The 17,439-nt window shown below is 23.1% G+C and overlaps 4 protein-coding genes across 10 annotated transcripts; 2 read left to right on the top strand and 2 right to left on the bottom strand.

The window, feature by feature from the left end:
• Positions 1-35: 35 nt before the first annotated feature.
• LOC107999450 (RNA polymerase II subunit B1 CTD phosphatase Rpap2) lies at positions 36-2,913 on the top strand. Its single transcript, XM_017059305.3, has 7 exons — positions 36-61; positions 306-476; positions 564-678; positions 789-1,949; positions 2,021-2,181; positions 2,257-2,427; positions 2,510-2,913. Exons 2-7 carry the CDS (start codon positions 418-420, stop codon positions 2,652-2,654), a joined length of 1,812 nt encoding a protein of 603 aa, XP_016914794.2. The 5' UTR covers positions 36-61; positions 306-417; the 3' UTR covers positions 2,655-2,913.
• On the bottom strand, positions 2,901-6,162 carry LOC107999449 (negative elongation factor B). 4 transcript variants are annotated; one of them, XM_062077176.1, is made up of 8 exons: positions 6,106-6,162; positions 4,738-5,303; positions 4,470-4,637; positions 4,256-4,381; positions 3,901-4,170; positions 3,548-3,832; positions 3,249-3,449; positions 2,901-3,159 (listed from the first exon to the last, which is right to left on the bottom strand). In XM_062077176.1, the coding sequence occupies exons 2-8, from the start codon at positions 5,179-5,181 to the stop codon at positions 2,995-2,997; spliced, it is 1,659 nt and encodes a 552-aa protein (XP_061933160.1). In that variant the 5' UTR covers positions 5,182-5,303; positions 6,106-6,162; the 3' UTR covers positions 2,901-2,994. The 4 variants fall into 4 exon arrangements, with proteins under 4 accessions (XP_061933160.1, XP_061933159.1, XP_061933158.1 ...); XM_062077175.1 differs by having other exon boundaries at positions 5,943-6,133; XM_062077174.1 differs by lacking the exon at positions 6,106-6,162 and adding an exon at positions 5,458-6,099.
• Positions 6,163-6,225: 63 nt separating this feature from the next.
• LOC107999241 (coiled-coil domain-containing protein 102A) lies at positions 6,226-10,015 on the top strand. 3 transcript variants are annotated; one of them, XM_017058937.3, is made up of 8 exons: positions 6,226-6,375; positions 6,628-6,752; positions 7,034-7,764; positions 7,864-8,089; positions 8,175-8,384; positions 8,454-8,701; positions 8,802-8,887; positions 8,964-10,015. In XM_017058937.3, exons 2-8 carry the CDS (start codon positions 6,642-6,644, stop codon positions 8,978-8,980), a joined length of 1,629 nt encoding a protein of 542 aa, XP_016914426.1. In that variant the 5' UTR covers positions 6,226-6,375; positions 6,628-6,641; the 3' UTR covers positions 8,981-10,015. The 3 variants fall into 3 exon arrangements, 2 of the variants coding, with proteins under 2 accessions (XP_016914426.1, XP_016914427.1); XM_017058938.3 differs by having other exon boundaries at positions 6,227-6,375; positions 6,636-6,752; XR_003697997.2 differs by having other exon boundaries at positions 6,301-6,752; positions 8,772-8,887.
• LOC107999457 (uncharacterized) lies at positions 9,218-15,817 on the bottom strand. Of its 2 annotated transcripts, XM_017059318.3 has the most exons (9): positions 15,381-15,815; positions 14,679-14,780; positions 14,160-14,300; positions 13,732-14,089; positions 13,540-13,653; positions 13,137-13,439; positions 12,312-13,061; positions 12,195-12,239; positions 9,218-12,072 (listed from the first exon to the last, which is right to left on the bottom strand). In XM_017059318.3, exons 1-9 carry the CDS (start codon positions 15,438-15,440, stop codon positions 10,043-10,045), a joined length of 3,903 nt encoding a protein of 1,300 aa, XP_016914807.2. In that variant the 5' UTR covers positions 15,441-15,815; the 3' UTR covers positions 9,218-10,042. The 2 variants fall into 2 exon arrangements, with proteins under 2 accessions (XP_016914807.2, XP_061933157.1); XM_062077173.1 differs by having other exon boundaries at positions 12,195-13,061; positions 15,381-15,817.
• Between the last annotated feature and the right edge of the window lie 1,622 nt (positions 15,818-17,439).

Below are 17,439 nucleotides of genomic sequence, written 5' to 3'. Positions count from 1 at the left end.
AAAAATAAAATTATGAATGTTTATTTAATTGTCTTCGAAAATTAACATAAAATATATTAAAGTAAGTAATAATAACGATCTTGTATTCGATGATATAAATACTATATATATCATATTATTATCATGAAAAAATATTTATTTTATTTTATATTTAAATTTTTTAAAAATATATTATATATTTAAAGGAAGATATTAATAATATGTAATATGTATAATATTTTACATAATATATACGTACTTTGATTATTCTATTATTTTTTTTATTTTCATAAAAGATAGGAATTTTTTACTGTAACTTTTTCCAGGCTTGTTTTTCATTTGTAAATGAAAGAGAAATTCTCAAAACTCTTAATATACAAGAGAAAATCGTCATAATACAAATTTCTACTTATGTTTTCTTATAATTAATATTTGAAAATGGAAATATCTATAAGAAATCAAACATTTGAAAAAAAAAAAATAAAAAAAAAAATGAGGTAAGATTTTTATATAAGTATTTTTATGAATTATTAATATTTAATGAAATAGAATATTTTATATAATCTATTTTATTTTTATTTAAGTAAGGCAGAAATGCAATTAGCAATAATTAAAAAAAAAAAATGTGATGCTAAAGCTCTCACAATTGTTGAACAACTTTTAGAATCAAAAATTGATTCCCAGTGGCTTTTAAGTAATGTAAATATAATTTTTGATACTCAATTTTAATTAAGTAATTTATTTAATGTTTATTTGAAATATGCATTTAGTTAAAATATATTATACATTTTTATTTATGCATTTTTTAGTTAAAATATATTAATAAAAATCATATGGAAGATGTGATTGAAGAAAGAGCCATAATTAAATTATGTGGTTATGTGTTATGTAATAATGCATTAAAAACAATAACAGATCAACGGTATCACATATCAACAAAGAAAAACAAAGTTTATGATATAACTCGACGTAAAAATTTTTGTAGTTCACATTGTTATGGAGCTTCTAATTATCTTTTAGAGCAAATGCTCACGAGTCCTTTATGGTTAAGAGATAAAGAAGAAATACCAGAATTCCAAATATTATTAACTAAAGATAAATTTATAAAAAATGTAGTTGGAGATGAAATTTATGTGAAAGATATAAAAATGATATCGAATCCTGAAAACACAGATAAATATATAAAAAATAATAAAAATTGCAGAAAAAATATGCTTCCAAATAAATGTTCAGAATTTAATGTATGTAATGAATATATAAAAAAAAGTTCTCAAATTAATGAAAATATACAAACAATCAATATCATTGAAAAACCTAATGTTTTCAAAGAATTTTCAAAAAATTTAGATGAAACATCTAAAGATATAAAAAATATATCCATTAATTCAAAAGATAACAGTATTAAAAACTTTATAAATGATGATATAGTTAAAGAAATATATAACTCAAAAGATAATAAAATAGATACAATAATTCAAGATACTGAAAATATAAATAATGATGTTATTTTTTCAAATGAAAATAAAGATTATAATATAAAAAATGAAGAAAAGGATGAAGTATTTGAAACATCAGCAACATCAGAATATAATATAAATATTAAAACACAAGATAATATTAATAATGATAAAGATTTTATGTATGTGTGTAAACAAAAAAAATTTAAACAAAATTCTATTAAAGAAGAACAATCAGATAAATTTTATAATCTTACAATCCATATTGAACATAATGTAAAGGAATGGATTACTAAAGATACTATTGCTTTATTAACAGGAATAGAAGATATTAAAAATCAATTATTAGAAAATATAATTCAACATGATCGATATTTGCATTTATGTAAAAAATTGAATAAATTACAGATAGAAGATGAAAAAAATGATTGTATAGATTTAACTGCAAATATTTTAAAACCATTACCTCATTTATCTATTCTTCAAGAAGAAGGAAAAAAAATGGAATTAAAAGTAAATAAAATTTAAAAATATTGAAAATTATATTAAAAATATATAGTTTTTGATATAATTATTATTTTTAGGTTCGAGCATTTTATAAAGGAAGTATGATTATAGAAAATCATAAAAATAGTACAGAAGTTATTGAACAAGATAATGATTTTATTCCTGTATTACCTTTAACAGATGCACATGCACCTAAGAAACTTCGACGTCGAATATTTTTAGATAAACTTAATAAAATGTATGATCTTTTAATATTTTTTATTTATGGATGCATAAATATTAATATTTATTTTACATATTTTTTTTCTTATAGATTACCTGATTTATTTAATGCTTTAACTAAAAATAAATTATCACAATATGTATACAATAGTGAAAAAAGTACTTTAATTAAAGTATTAATTAATACATTTTCATTATCTGCTTCAAATGTTATTTTTAAGACAACTGAATGGACTCTTGTAGGTCTTATTATTGTTAAAATGCAAGTATTGTAATATAATATTATAATATTAAAATATATAATTGTTATATAAATTATTAATGCTTTGATATATTTTTTTTAGGTTGAGCATGATAGATCCAGAGCTGAAATGTTTATTATCAACCAAACAAGCATTAATGTATATTTCAATGATTTTAATGTCATATAAATTAGATTCAAATTATTTAGAGAGATTAATAATGGAACTAATTAATAATAGAGATTGAATATATATAATAATAAATATTAATCTACTGTAAATTGTTTATTTTTTTATATGTTATATATTGCACATGTTATTATAAATTTATTAATTAATATAAGTGAAATATAAATGAAAAATACATTTTTTATATATTTTATATATAATTTATATATATAATTTTGAATAATTATTTATATTAAATTTAAAATTATGTAATTTATTATTTTTTGGATTTATGGTTCAATAAGGTATAAAATAAAAACTCACATTTACAAATTAAATTGTTAAGTTATATTCGTGAATGTACAAAAAGATACACAATAGGAAAATTACACAAAATTAAATAATATATTATATTGTTGTTATAATGAACAAGAAGATGGTGTAGGTACACCAGTAAGAGGAGAAGGTGGACATTCGAGTCCTAATGTATCTATTTGTGCTGTTGTTGTTAATTGATCCTCTGTTGAACGATTTCCAATTTTATCACGTAAAGCTTCATAAAGATTATGTACTGCTTCATTATGCTTAAATTATAAAAATCAGTTATGGTATAATAAATATTTAAAATTATTATAATATTAAATCATATTTTTCTCTCATTAAAATATATTACCTGACTAGTTGGTTGAAGTGCTTTCATTAATGTATGAAGACGAGTCGGTGGTAATTTTGGATGAATGTACCAAAGTAATTTTAATAAATGTCGAGTAACATTATCTCTACCTAATCCAGCTAGAAAAAATTCATCAAATATAACTGTACAAAATGATTCATTAGAAAATTCATCAGCCATGTTTAATATTAATAAAGATACCTGTAAAAGAACAATTTAATGCAATTTAATTTTATCTTATTTAAATTTATCTTATTTTATTAATAATTATATAAGTTTTAAATTTGATTGAAGCTCACCAAAGTATGCAAAAAGGGATCTTCAAATGCACGTTGTGCTTGACAATTTGGTAAAGTAGCTAATACTCTCATTAGACCCCTAGCATCACCTCTTCCTTTTCCTACTCCACCACCGCCTCCTACATGTAAGGCATAATACATAGATAAAACAGCAGCAACACCTGAAAGTTGTGCATATGCTTGACAAGCATCAGGAGGAGGACCAGAATGTTCTATTATAGCAATTGCACTTTCTCTTTCATCAGGTGGAAGTTTACAATTTAATTGTCTTATTTGATCATCTACCTAAAAAATAAATATTATTTTATCATATTTATTTGAAGTTATTTGTTACATTTCATAAACAAGTTTACCATTAAAGACATAAGTGCAGGTAAAAATTTTGTTACAACTTGACTGTCCAATTTTGGTTCTTTAAAATCTTGTGAATCAATCATTTGCCAAGCAGATAAACCTAATGCGAGCATTCTGAGTAATAGTACAAGAACTGCATTTTCTCTAGGTAATGCTTCACCATTTATCAAATGAAGTGCAATTTTAATGGCACTACTAGCAAGAAAATTTACTGCATATGGATCACACAATATCATACTTAAATCTCCCAATACTTGTTCTTGACCTCTCTGTAAAAAACTATAGATTATTTTACTTTTCTATCAATTAATAAAAAGATATTTATTATTAAATATTATTAATCTTATTATATACCTTAATACTATCCAGAAAACCTTGTAATTCACGGGATCTTTTAATGTCAACATTTTTTTCTCTAATACATGCATCAAGACACCAAGTAAATTTATGACATGGATCAACAGAAATAATATCTTGTACCTAAAAATATTGAATATTAAGATATAATATAATATATCAATTTTATACAATATTTATATAAATAATTTAATATTATGTATAAGTTAACCTCTAAATCATGTAAAGCCATTAATAATTCTGCTCTTAATGTACAGTAATGTATATTTTTTGTACGTAAAAATAAAGTTCTTAAAAATTGTAACACCATATCATATAATTTTACACTATGTCCAATCATATGTGCTAATTTTTGTACCACTTCACCTTGTCTTCTTACCTAAATATATAAATTAAATATAATTTATAAAATTTAATTTTTGTTAAAAATATTATAAAATTTAAGATTTCTATATTATAAATATTTATTCTTAATATACCTTTGGAGAAGGCATAAAGAAAAGACTATTTAAATTACGATGATCAAATAATATCTGTTCTTTTTCAATAATATACCGGCTAAATAATGGAGAAACTTCATCTCCAAATAAACTTTGATTATCTTTCCAAATTTGACGTTTAACTTCAGTATCTGCATCATTATATAATTCTTTTTCTCGAACAAGTACTCGTAAATATTTATCTTCTATATGTGGTGTATTTCTTAAAATACACATAACAACTGGTCTTAATGCTGTAACTCTTACAGCAGGAAAACTTTTAGATAATAATTCTTTTAATCTTCTGTCTCCTGCTGAACCTTTATCTGCTCTTTCTGTCCCAATTTCATTGATTCTTTTTATTAATTTTTCTCTTAATTCTTCAAGAACTGATGCATGAAAATCTAATCTTCTTACTCCATGAAGATCAAGCAAAGGTAACATAGGTCTTAAAGATGGAAGTAGAATACCATTTTCTAATTGAAATTCTTCAATTGCTTTTAATGGATCTGTACAACTTGTTAAGGCATCTCTTAAAAAACCTTGTCCAGGTATACCAAGATCATCTAAACCATTTCCAATTTCACAATTATTTTTTACAGTATTCATTATTATTTTTTTTATATTTAATAATTTTGCACACGTGAATGAAATATATATAAATTTATAATATAATTTCTTAAAAATTATGATGTTTTATAATATAAAAAATATTATTACCAAATATTCATTTTTAAATAAAATTATTATATAATAATTATTTATTGAATATAATCTTTTACTGTTTAAATAATTCTGAATCACTGCATATACTTTTTAAAATAATTTTATAAAATTTGAAATTGTTAGTGTAACATTGCATATTATATTATAAATTTAGCAATATTAAATTTGATTGTATGTATTTTTTTAAATTATTTTTTTAAATTCTATATATATATATATATTTGCACTGTATAATTTATATAATTTCTTTTCAATACATAACATTATATTTAATTTATATATTTATTTAAATCAAACGTGAATTAAGATTGTCGGATAATTTTCTACATCAATTTATGTGTGATGACAATAAAATATTGAGAATCAAAATTGTCACTTCTATATTCTTGCCTCGGCAACTATTAGAATACTAGAAGCATTGCCGCAAAAATTTTTTTTCGAGGGAATGACATTACATCCACTCCCACTTCTATACCTACATCATGTCGTGTCTAACTATAACGGTATAAATTCTATTTTCATTTATCTATAATATAAAGTTCACTGATTAATGCTGACTATATTAATTTTTTTCTTAATTTTCTGGCTACTAATCTAGAAAGTAGTAGAGAGAGAATTATTGAAATAGAGGAAATACGTTACTTAACAACGCTATGCATCGACATTATCTACCTCTTATTTTATAATATTACATAGTGCATCATATCATCAACTAGATGGCATTATACTATCGCGTCGTGTTGCTAAGCAACGTGTTTCTCCACTTCAATAGTTTCCTTTCTACTATTAATCTCTGTATCTCAATGACGTCACATTTAGATTGCTGTAAAGAATTCTCTGTCAAGTTTGTGGAGAGAAAGAATACATATATTTATTCTATCTCTCGAAATATCTATAGATATATATACATGGGTATGTTTATATATAGATATATATAGATAATACAAATGTCAATTCAGAATCTGAAGTTCAGATGAATATGTGATATAATATAAAGATTAAAATTATATAAAAATTATATTTAGATTGCTATAATTATAAATATGATATGAATAAAAAAGATAATGAATATAAAAGATAGTAGAATCGTTTATAAGTTTGCAAAGTGATCCAATTCAAGAAGAAATAAATTACGTTTAATATATATTCATTTATAAAAAACAGCATTTTAGGTTATCATGGCACAATCAACAACTAGTGGAACATCTTCTCGACGATATATGAGAGAACATGATGTTAATGTACCATCTTCATCACGTTATGTGGATAGTGAATGGGAAACAAAAGAGGTAATATTTTTATCTTTAAGTTAAAAAAATTTATTTTTGCTGAAAAATAAATTACTTTTAATATGATGCATATGAAAATTTAAAAATATTTAAATTTCATTTATTTTTGAACAATAAATATTTTGAACATAGTTACATATTTATTTTAATATGTAACTAATATTTATTATTAACTTAATATTTATTATAAATTAATTAAAATTTATAATAAAATAAAATAATAAATAAAATAATTATAATAAAATATTCAATAAATTACTTGCTTAATAATAATATTGTAGGCTTTACGACAAAGAGAACTTGAGGAAGCAAGAGCACGAGCTGCACAGATGGAAAAAACAATGAGATGGTGGTCAGATTGTACTGCAAATTGGCGTGAAAAATGGAGTAAAGTACGTAATGAAAGAAATATGGCAAGAGAAGAAGCAAAGATGCTTAGAGCAAAATTAGAAATTGCTGTAAAAGATGCAAATAGTTATAAACATGAATGTCAGGAACTTGAATTACAAAATGAGCAGTTAAAAAAAGAAATGGAAAAAATACATATGATATTATTAAAACATGCTGGACAATTTGATCAACAAATTTTTACAGTTTTAGAATCAGATCCACAATTAAGAAATACATTAGATATTAACGAATTATTGAAATTTTATAATAATGTAGAACAGAGTGAAAGTGTAAATTCCCAAAAAGATTTACTTTCTTGTAAAGTTTCACTTGATGAATCTAATGTTTGTTTAGGAAGTCATAATATTTTACCAGATAGAGATATTGAAGAATATGTATTACAAGGTGCAGTGCCAAAGCATGCTGTAGAAATATATAAAGATAGTTCCCTTTATTCATTAGATAAAGATATTGTGAGATTAGTTGATTCTAATTCTACAGAAAATTTAGAGAAAAACCAGTCTTCATTACAAACATGTACAGATGAATCTTATGTACAAAAAATATTATTGCTTCAACATAAATTGGATGAAGCTGCAAAAACTATATCTACAGAAAGAGAGTAAGAATATGAAAAATTATTATTATTTATTAATACAGAACTCTGATATCCTAAATTTAATAAACAAACTTAATAAATTATTTAAAAATTTTTTAACAGAGAAAAAAATTCATTACATCATGGTATGGAGAAATTAAAAGCAGAAATAATGCAATTAAGAAAACAGTGTGAGGAATTAGAGGAAAGTAAAACTGAAATTACAAGAGAATTACTTGAATTGAAAGATCGATTTCAAATTGAATTTAGTGATGTTCAAGCTGGTATAATTGATGAAGCTTCAAGTAGAGAAGGAATGAATCGTCGTTTGTGTGAACTTAGAGCAGAAGTAAATGAACATATATATTTATGCATTATACATACAATATTTATAATATTTATATATATTTTTATTTATTTATATGATTTTTTAGTTAGAAAGACTTCAAGCAGAAAATGCAGCCGAATGGGGAAAACGAGAACGTTTAGAAACAGAAAAAATTTCTTTAGAACGTGAAAACAAACAACTTCGTAACGAATTAAATGATTTGCAAGAAAGGATAGAATCTCGACGATCACGTCCTGTTTCCACTTCAGATAATGATGCAAGACAATTGCAACAAGAATTTTTAGTTAGGAATGTGGTTTGTATTATGTATTATATGTAAATATAATATTTTAAACGTAATTGTACTAATTAAATTAATTATTAGACAATATTAAAAAAATCTTTGGAAGAAAAAACAACAGAACTTTCACATGCCATGAGAAGATCAGAACAATATGAAGCAGAAGTAAAAAGAGTTAGAGCAAGAGTAGAAGAATTGAAAAAAGAATTAGCAGCAGTTCAAGATGAAGTAGATGCTGCAACCAACAGTGTTCGTAAATTGCAACGAGCAAATGAAGATCTTTTAGAACAATTAGAATCAGCTAATGTACAATTGGAACATTTTCGAAATAAGTAAGTAGCAAAAATATCTATTAATATTCTTAATATATCATATATCCATATTTTTTTAATTAAATTATAGAATTGTTACTGACAATTAATTTGTTATCAGTACTGATTCTTACACAGTTGGTGTAGGAACAGAAGAAACTCTTGAAGAAAAATTATATACAACTAATAATAGTAAATTAACAAATGGTAAGTTTTAAGTATATCTTTTTCTACATATTAATTTAATAAATATAATAATTATATTTTATAAATATTGTTTCAGAGTTTGAGCAAGCCTAGTATTTAATTATTTTAATAATCATATTAAATTAATTTGACTAATGATAAATGAAATTTGGAATGTGAAAAATAATTTTTTTTTACATTTTCTAAAATATATACATCAATTGATGTAGCAATATTTTTGAATTATATAAAATCTTATTAAATGTATAAGTAGAATAATTAATAACTGAACTTAAATAATGAAAAGTTATTATTTCAGTATTGTATTATTATTTAAATTATATTTATATATCATTTTCTTTTTTTTTATTAATTTTACATATAACTATGTATATAATTTTTTTCTAATTTTTTATAATATAAAAAGATTAATATTTTTATGAAAGATTTTTTGTAAATATTTAAAATTTTTTTATTTGTAAAAACTCACATTCCAATGTATTATGTTTTAAATATTATTATTTTATGTATATAAATAATGTATATAATTTAAATCATAAATGTAATTTCAAATTTTGCCTCTTACCTAAAGACTGGTGAAGTTAGATAATGGAAGATTATATGTATTGTCTATGATACCTGATATTTATACTTATTATTTTTGTGTTAACAAATAAGATCTAAAAAATCGTGAATGTATGTATATCTATATTATGTAGAAAATATTTTTATTTTAAAAACTATTTAAATTTATATTTGATTGTAATGAATTTAGAAAAAAATGTATTCAATACATATTTATATTGATATATAATTCATATCTAAAAACAAATAGAAAGTAGAATCTTTTATTTGTTTAATAATGTTTTATTGATAAAAAAGTATAAATATTAAAAATTGCTGTAACATTAAATTTTTAATAATATACATTCAATACAAATACCTCAATAAAAAATGATATGTAATATGTGTATATGTAAAAGAAATATTATAATATGGTTACATTCATACGATATGAATGATCATAAATATTGATGTAAAGATAAACAAAAAAAATAATCTAAGTTGTAATAAAAAAAATATTTCTAATATTAATAAAATATAAAATAATCTATAAATAAAATTAAGTTTTTGTAAATAATATAAAAATTTTCAAAGTTAATGATCATTATTGACCTAACATTTCATAGGTGTACCATCAGAATATGTTGGCATTTTTGGCTTGCAAATTTTTGTTCTACCATTAGAACCATACACAATATTACAAGAGAATGTAAAATATCCACAAGTTGAACTTTTAGTATAATAACGATGTTCATATTTTCTCTGTGAATTTTTATCATCTATTTTACCAGCTACACTATTTGTAATTGTATAATAACTTGGTTTTATTGATATATTAGGAGTAGCTTTTGTATATTTTGTAGAAGTTTGATGTTTTTGGTTTTCTTTAGATGAATTATGATTTTCTATTAATTTTTCATGATTAGTTTTAAGAGATCTGATTTCTGAAATAGGTGATTTAATTTTATAAATCACACTTGATTCCTTTGGAATTAAAGAAACTGTTTGAGATTGAGATTTTCCATTGCCATGAGCAATAGTTTCACTACCAGCTATAGATGTTACTCTGCCACGAAAACCAGGTGGTATAGTATATCCTGATAATGATTGTCCAGGTTGAAGTATATTTCTAGCTTGTGCTGTATTTGTATTTTGTTTTACATGAAAATTGTATTGATTTTTAGATGCAACTTGTATTGTTTGTGATTGACGATTACTATTATTTTGTTCTGCAGCATAAATTTGTGAAATTTTTGGACTTGAAGTTTGTATTGGTGAGATATAATCTTCACCATCATATTCTTCTTCATAATCATCATATACTGTATCATCTATTTGTGATTTTTCAATAGATTGATTTGGTTTGCTTACAATGTTTGGTGAACTATCATTTGTTAACTTAATAATAACTTTTCTTTGAGAACTAGAACTAGTTTGCAAACTTTGAATTTTGTCTTGATTATATTTGTAATCTGTATTTAATGATATATTTGATATTTTACTATTATTTTTTGATACAATTTGTCCATAAGATGGTTTAAATGATTTAAATAATTCAGTATTTGTAAGATTAAAATTAAATGGTTTTCTAGAAGCTGCTGCACCAGATCCTGATCCTGCTTGTGCAGCACCAGTATAAGTAATTCCATATTGAAAAGATCCTTCAAGTTGAGATTGAGATTGTCCTGTATATGTTCCACTTTGAGCAGAGGCTGTTCCACCTCCATGAAACGGTTTCAAATATTTTTCAATTTTTTCATCTGTTTTAAGATACGGTTGGAAACCAATTTGAGCTTGACTTGAAGTATTTCCTTCACCGTTTGCTTGAGCATCTGCTATTCCACCTTTTGAACTTGCTTGTACTTGAGAATTTGTACCATGATTCCAACCACTGCTTTGTGCACCTGTTGTTGTAGTACCTAATTCTGAATTTAATTGTACTTGTGCTTGACTTTTTCCATAACCACCATGTGCTTGAGCATTACTTACAGCACCTTCTTTATTACCATTAATTTCTGTTTGTGCACTTTTATTAATATCAGTACTACCAGCTTGAGCTGAGAATGATCCAGAACCACTATAAGTACCTGTTACTTGAGATTGAGCTGTACCTTGTCCAAATTTTCCTTGAGCAGATGCACTTGCTTGAGTTCCTAAATCTGTTTGTTTTATGGAACTAGATGCTTGAGAATTAGAATTATCATTTTCTATATGTAAACCAGTATTAGATTGTTGATAATATTGAGGAACTTTTTTAATATTTGATAGAGATTCTTCAGTTAATGGATATTGTAGAACAGGATATTGTCTGATACCTTGTTTTTCACTTGGATATTGTTCTATATTTTGTCCATTATCAATTTGACCTATATTTAAAATTCCTCTATTATCATGCCATGTTCTAGGATATTGTTCTTGCACTGAATAATCTAATGGTATTACTGTATGACTATTGGGATATTTTTCTGCTTCAGGAGTTTGAATTCTTACAATGCCATGGGGATAAGAAATTCCTGATTGATCAGTTTTAATTTTTCGATCAGATTCTTGAAATTTACCATTAGCATTAATTTTTGTTTGATCACCTATTATAAAATGTCCTGTAGTTTTTGGATCTCCAGAATAAATAGCTTCACTTGGAACTGTAATAGAAATTTATTATTATTAATATAATATTTCTATTTGTCTTATTTGTTTCTTTTCAATAATATATAAATTTTTTTATTTGATTTCGCAATCAGAAATAGCATCATGAAATAAATACCTCTAATATCTGTAGTTTCACTTGCAGTACGACCAGGTAAAATTCCTAATGAACCAATATTATGATATATATTCCCTTCTATATTATTATTTTTATTAATAAAATAAGGTTTTTTACCAAAAAATTGTTTTGAAGGTATTTGTCCAGTGGGATAAATTTTGGCATCTGCAATTGCTTTTGAATTTGTTATAATTTGACCATGACCATTATTAGCTGCAGTGCCAGGTATACTAACAGGATGAGCTATAGTATCTCTGGTTGCAGTACTAGGTGCAATTCCATCACCAATAGGGTAAGTAATTACCCTACCACCATTAATTGTAGTATCAGATAAACTTTGAGGATAAACATCATCTCTAATTGTAGATCCAGGTATAGTTTTATAAGTTGTAGCATCTCTAGCTATAGTACTAGATATACCACTAGGATAAACTACACCACTATTAGTAATAGTACCAGGTACATTTCCACGATAAATTGCATCACTATCAGTTGTAGTATCAGACATATGATTAGGATATACTACACTAGTTATAGTACCAGGTATATTTCTAGAATAAGCTACGTCACCAGGAGTTGTAATACCAGCTATATTTTTGCGATAAGTTGCATCACCGCTAGTTGCAGTATTAAGTATATTTCCAGGATAAGCTGCACTATTACTAGTTGTAGTACCAGGTATACTTCCAGAATATGCTACATTATCTTTAGCGGTAGATATATCTCCAGCATAAACTGCACTATCAGTAGCAGTATGAGGTATACTTCCAGGATAAGTTAAATGAGTATCAATTCTAGTACCAGGTATTCTTTGAGGATAAACTATATTATCACCAATTGTAGTACCAGGTATACTTCCAGGATAAACTACGCCAACAGTTTTAATATTAGATAAATCTCTAGAATAAATTATATTATTATGAGTTGGAGTACTAAATATACCTTTAGGATAAACTATATCATCAACAGTTTTAGTACTAGATATACTTCCAGGATGAGTTACATCTGTTATAGTATCAGATACACCTACAGGATAAGTTATACTTCCAAGATACTTTTCAGGATAAATTCTACTACTTGTCGTACCATCTATACTGCCAGGATAAGTTGTCACACCATTGGTACCATATATATTGTTAAAGTAAGGTATATGACCTCTAGTAGGTATTCTACTAGAATAAGTAGTGCTTATTCCTGGAATAATTTTACTAGGATGAACAATAGTGTCCTCTGATTGTTTGATTGCTGAAATAATTTCAATAATTAATTTTTATATTTTATTTATTATTCATATAGTAGTATATGAAATCTATATTATAATAAAAAATTAATTAATATATATTACTTGGAATTTGAACATATCTATCCGGAGCATTTTCATCAGAATATTTTTGACAATCTTCACATCCAATATTACCTAATGACATACTTTGTGCTTGACCCATACCATATTTTCCGCCTAAAGATATTTTATTCAAATATTTTATTTTGTATTTAATTCATATAATAATAAATAATATTTATTTTAAATACTTACTAACAACCGCGCGTGAAGATTGTTGAGTAGCCTCAGCTTCAGCTTTGCCTTCTTCTTTATTATTATTACCAATATTTAAATATTGAGATTGCGTTTGTCCTTGAAATTTGCCTGGAGATTGTTGTATTTGACGACGTAAACGATTTTTTTTAAATTTCTTATTAAATTTTTGTTTTTTTTCAAAAACTTGTCTTTTGGCACGTTTTATTAAAGGTGGTTGAAATAAATATTTTTCATAAAAAAGTGAATTAAAATAATGAATATTTGTCGAATCTAATATAGATGCACTTCTCTCTATTAAAATAATTTTACGTTTATTACAAAAATTAACTATTCTTTCTCCTGCAAGTTGCCATGCCTATAATAAAATAATAATTATTTATTTTATAATAATAATAATTTAAGAAATAATGAAAAATAAATATTACCTTTAATTTTGTTAAAAATTCATTCGAAATATAAAAAGTTTTATATCCTTGTTTGATTTTATTTTCTGAAAGTTCCTCTTTATCTTCAAATTTTTCTATATAACATTTATTTTCTTTTTTATCTTTATATGCTTTAAAATGCTATAAAAAATAAAAATCATCAATTATTGATTTATTTGATTTATTTTATCAACTAAAAGATCTAATGAAAAACTAGTATGTGCCATATTTTCATAAGAAATTTTCAAAGGAAACAAATTGATAGCTTTATATTTATAAAAAATACACGGATTTATATTTTATTATTATTATTATTTTTAGAATGTCATATACGATTCTCTTTATTAATGTACATGATAGAATATTGAAAAATATTACTATTTTATATTACGCTTATTTTATTAATCATGAATGAACATATAAATGAAATAAATGAAATAAAAAAACAAATTAATATATATATATTATATACTTGTTTTCCACTAGATCTCTCAATTTCAAAAATAGAATATTTATTACCGTTTTATAATCAGTAAATGTCCATTGTTTATTTATTGCGAATTTATGAATATTCGATATTTCAAAGTCATCATATATGGAACGATCGAAACGTCTTTTTTCCTATGAATGAATCATGTTAATAATTGAAATGAAAAAAAGTTTATAAAAAAAATATAAAAATAATATTATATTAATATATTAATAATATAAATAATTACAGCAGATTTTATTATACAAAAATAGTTGCAATTTTTAAATATATTTGAATATTAATTTTCCTAAATATTTTTTATTAAATTTTTTCTTAGGTAACAAATATAAATAGATAAAAGTAATATAAAATAAAATTAATCTAATAAAAAAATTAATAGATTATGTTATTTTCTATCAATTTATCTTATGAACTTTGATCTCCAAATCTGTCTTTCAAATAATATTACTAATATTAATAATTACTAATATTTAATTTCTATTAATTCTATTAATTTCTTGTGAATTATATTCTTTTTAATATAAAATTGAAAAATAAAGGTCATTATATTTATTTAAATAAATGATATATTATCAGTTGATTAAATTTAAATATTAATATAATTTTTAACAAATAAATATAAATTAAATCAATAAATAGTTGTTCTTTTCAAAAATATTTTCTAAGGATGCTTTGAAATGATTCATTTATGAAAGACAAATATTAAAAAACAATGAATGGTAACTTACGTAGTATCTTGAGAGTACTGTTCCCGAAAAGAAAACTAAAATGATAAAAATCAGTCGCATAGCTTTAGTTTAGTTCGATCTTTTCTTTGTGACTGTTAGCTTCTATTTGATGATAATCCTATTAGATTGGTCGTCGAAACTACGCTACCAAACACTTCTTTTCATTTCTTCTATGACTTATGCTCGATCTTGCAAAGAGATCAAGAAGTATGAGGATTTGGATTAAAGTGAAGAAGGGGAATCAGTTTGATAGGGGAAATTCTAAGAAACGCCGGTATGTAAATGCGTCTGCAGTCTCATAAGCATTATAAGCATATATTATCTTATGTCGTCTCATGATGTTCAGATCTCGTTATCATCACGTTTTCATGAACATTTACATAAAACATTTACAAAATTTATGTTTATATAAAAATTGCATTTGTGAAATAATAAAAATAATAATAGAACGAAAGAAAAAAAAATAAAATACAAAATAATAATAAAATATAAAATAAAATATATATGCATTTTTATTTAATTTTCTCTGAAAAAGAACCTTTGAATTAAATTTAAATTTTTTTTTATTTTAAAAAATTATTTATATTTCTATAATTTAATTAAAATCATCATATGAAAAAATAATATATATAGAATCTGTTTTATTTTTAATATTTTTAATATTTGCGATTTATTTAACAATATTATTTTAAAATGGTTTCTTTTTTTTTGATTATTATATTATATTATATAGAACTACAAAGATGATATTTTGATTTACGCAAAATGACTTATTCCGGATAAGAATAATCTATTTCACCATACTATTTTCACAGCTTTACTTTCAAAGACGCAAATATCTTTTTAATCGTACAAGATATCGTCTAAAGTCAATTTATGTGACTATTATCGACTGACGAAGATAGATATATTCCCCTTCATTGCCCTAATTATAAACTCCAATCTATTTGGTAAATACAGCAAGTCGTTATTTGTTCTATTCCAATGCATTATTAAACTATCGCATAACATAGTTCATTAATAATATGAAAAGATTAAATGAATAAAAGAAAAATAAATTTAAGCTGAAATATTTTATGTAAGTTTGTATGTAATAAAATTACATAATTATTATTTGATTAATTAATTAATTTTTTGATTATAATAATATAATGATAAATCAAATGAATATAATTAATACATCAAAAATAGAAAATAGATAATGTACTTACTATAAAAATAATTGGATTTTTCTTTATCTTTAGTGTAGATTATGGAATAGAGATTTAATGCATTTTTGTGTCACATAGTCCAGGGACCATATAGCCCCATTATTTTTTCATGTCATATAAAACATTATCAATTCAAATTAGAAGAAGATAATTATTGAGATAAAACAAGTTATAATTAAATAGAATAATATATAAATTTTAATATATTAATTTTTTTTGATATAAGAAATATAATTTATTTTCTAAAATTTTTATCTAAAAATCTAAAAATCTTTTATTTCTATCTGAATATCTGAATATTTAATTACACTTTAAAATCTATTTTAAAAATCGAAGATAAAATTTTGGATATTGAGATAATTTCATCAATTCTTTCAATATATGTTCAGATATCTAAATTGAAACATTTAAATCTGATTCACGTATTTAATATTCAGATACTTATAAACTATATTGTAATTATATTATTTTAATTTAAAATATCATATTAATAACATTATTACTAATCATTGTTATAAATTATTATTTATAAATAATATTTATTTATAAATAAATTTAAAAAAAAAATACATTGTAAAATTGAGAATATAATATCTATATTTATATTACTGAAGATTGACATATTATATATTTATAATATAATATAATATATATTTATAATTTTGAAATAATAAAAGTATGTTTAATTCATATTCAGTATTCTGTCTGTTATATAAAAAGAAAGCAAATAATAAAAGAAAAAAAGAATTAAATTCGATTAAAATTCGAAAATTAATGCCACAAAGAAGAATGCCATGAAACATATAAAGAAAATAATAGGAAAAGAATAAGAAGAAAGGATAATAAAA

This window comes from Apis cerana, linkage group LG7, assembly GCF_029169275.1.
Source record: "Apis cerana isolate GH-2021 linkage group LG7, AcerK_1.0, whole genome shotgun sequence".
Lineage (NCBI taxonomy): Eukaryota > Metazoa > Arthropoda > Insecta > Hymenoptera > Apidae > Apis > Apis cerana.
This window is presented reverse-complemented; position numbering and strand designations above follow the sequence as displayed.

What these genes read in the sequence shown, in the direction of transcription:
- LOC107999450 (XM_017059305.3), top strand. Translation starts at nt 418, where the DNA reads ATGGAAATATCTATAAGAAATCAAACATTTGAAAAAAAAAAAATAAAA. An exon ending in AAAATAAAAAAAAAAATGAG is followed by an intron (nt 477 to 563) that starts GTAAGATTTTTA and finishes TTTTTATTTAAG; the next exon opens with TAAGGCAGAAATGCAATTAG. An exon ending in CCCAGTGGCTTTTAAGTAAT is followed by an intron (nt 679 to 788) that starts GTAAATATAATT and finishes TGCATTTTTTAG; the next exon opens with TTAAAATATATTAATAAAAA.
- LOC107999457 (XM_062077173.1), bottom strand. Translation starts at nt 15,440, where the DNA reads ATGCGACTGATTTTTATCATTTTAGTTTTCTTTTCGGGAACAGTACTC. An exon ending in ATCTTCACGCGCGGTTGTTA is followed by an intron (nt 13,654 to 13,731) that starts GTAAGTATTTAA and finishes AAATATCTTTAG; the next exon opens with GCGGAAAATATGGTATGGGT. An exon ending in TGATATAGTTTATCCTAAAG is followed by an intron (nt 13,062 to 13,136) that starts GTATATTTAGTA and finishes CTGTTGGCGTAG; the next exon opens with TTTATCCTGGAAGTATACCT.
- LOC107999241 (XM_017058937.3), top strand. Translation starts at nt 6,642, where the DNA reads ATGGCACAATCAACAACTAGTGGAACATCTTCTCGACGATATATGAGA. An exon ending in GTGAATGGGAAACAAAAGAG is followed by an intron (nt 6,753 to 7,033) that starts GTAATATTTTTA and finishes ATAATATTGTAG; the next exon opens with GCTTTACGACAAAGAGAACT. An exon ending in TTGGAACATTTTCGAAATAA is followed by an intron (nt 8,702 to 8,801) that starts GTAAGTAGCAAA and finishes ATTTGTTATCAG; the next exon opens with TACTGATTCTTACACAGTTG.
- LOC107999449 (XM_017059302.3), bottom strand. Translation starts at nt 5,346, where the DNA reads ATGAATACTGTAAAAAATAATTGTGAAATTGGAAATGGTTTAGATGAT. An exon ending in TGGCTTTACATGATTTAGAG is followed by an intron (nt 4,382 to 4,469) that starts GTTAACTTATAC and finishes CAATATTTTTAG; the next exon opens with GTACAAGATATTATTTCTGT. An exon ending in CTGCACTTATGTCTTTAATG is followed by an intron (nt 3,833 to 3,900) that starts GTAAACTTGTTT and finishes TTTATTTTTTAG; the next exon opens with GTAGATGATCAAATAAGACA.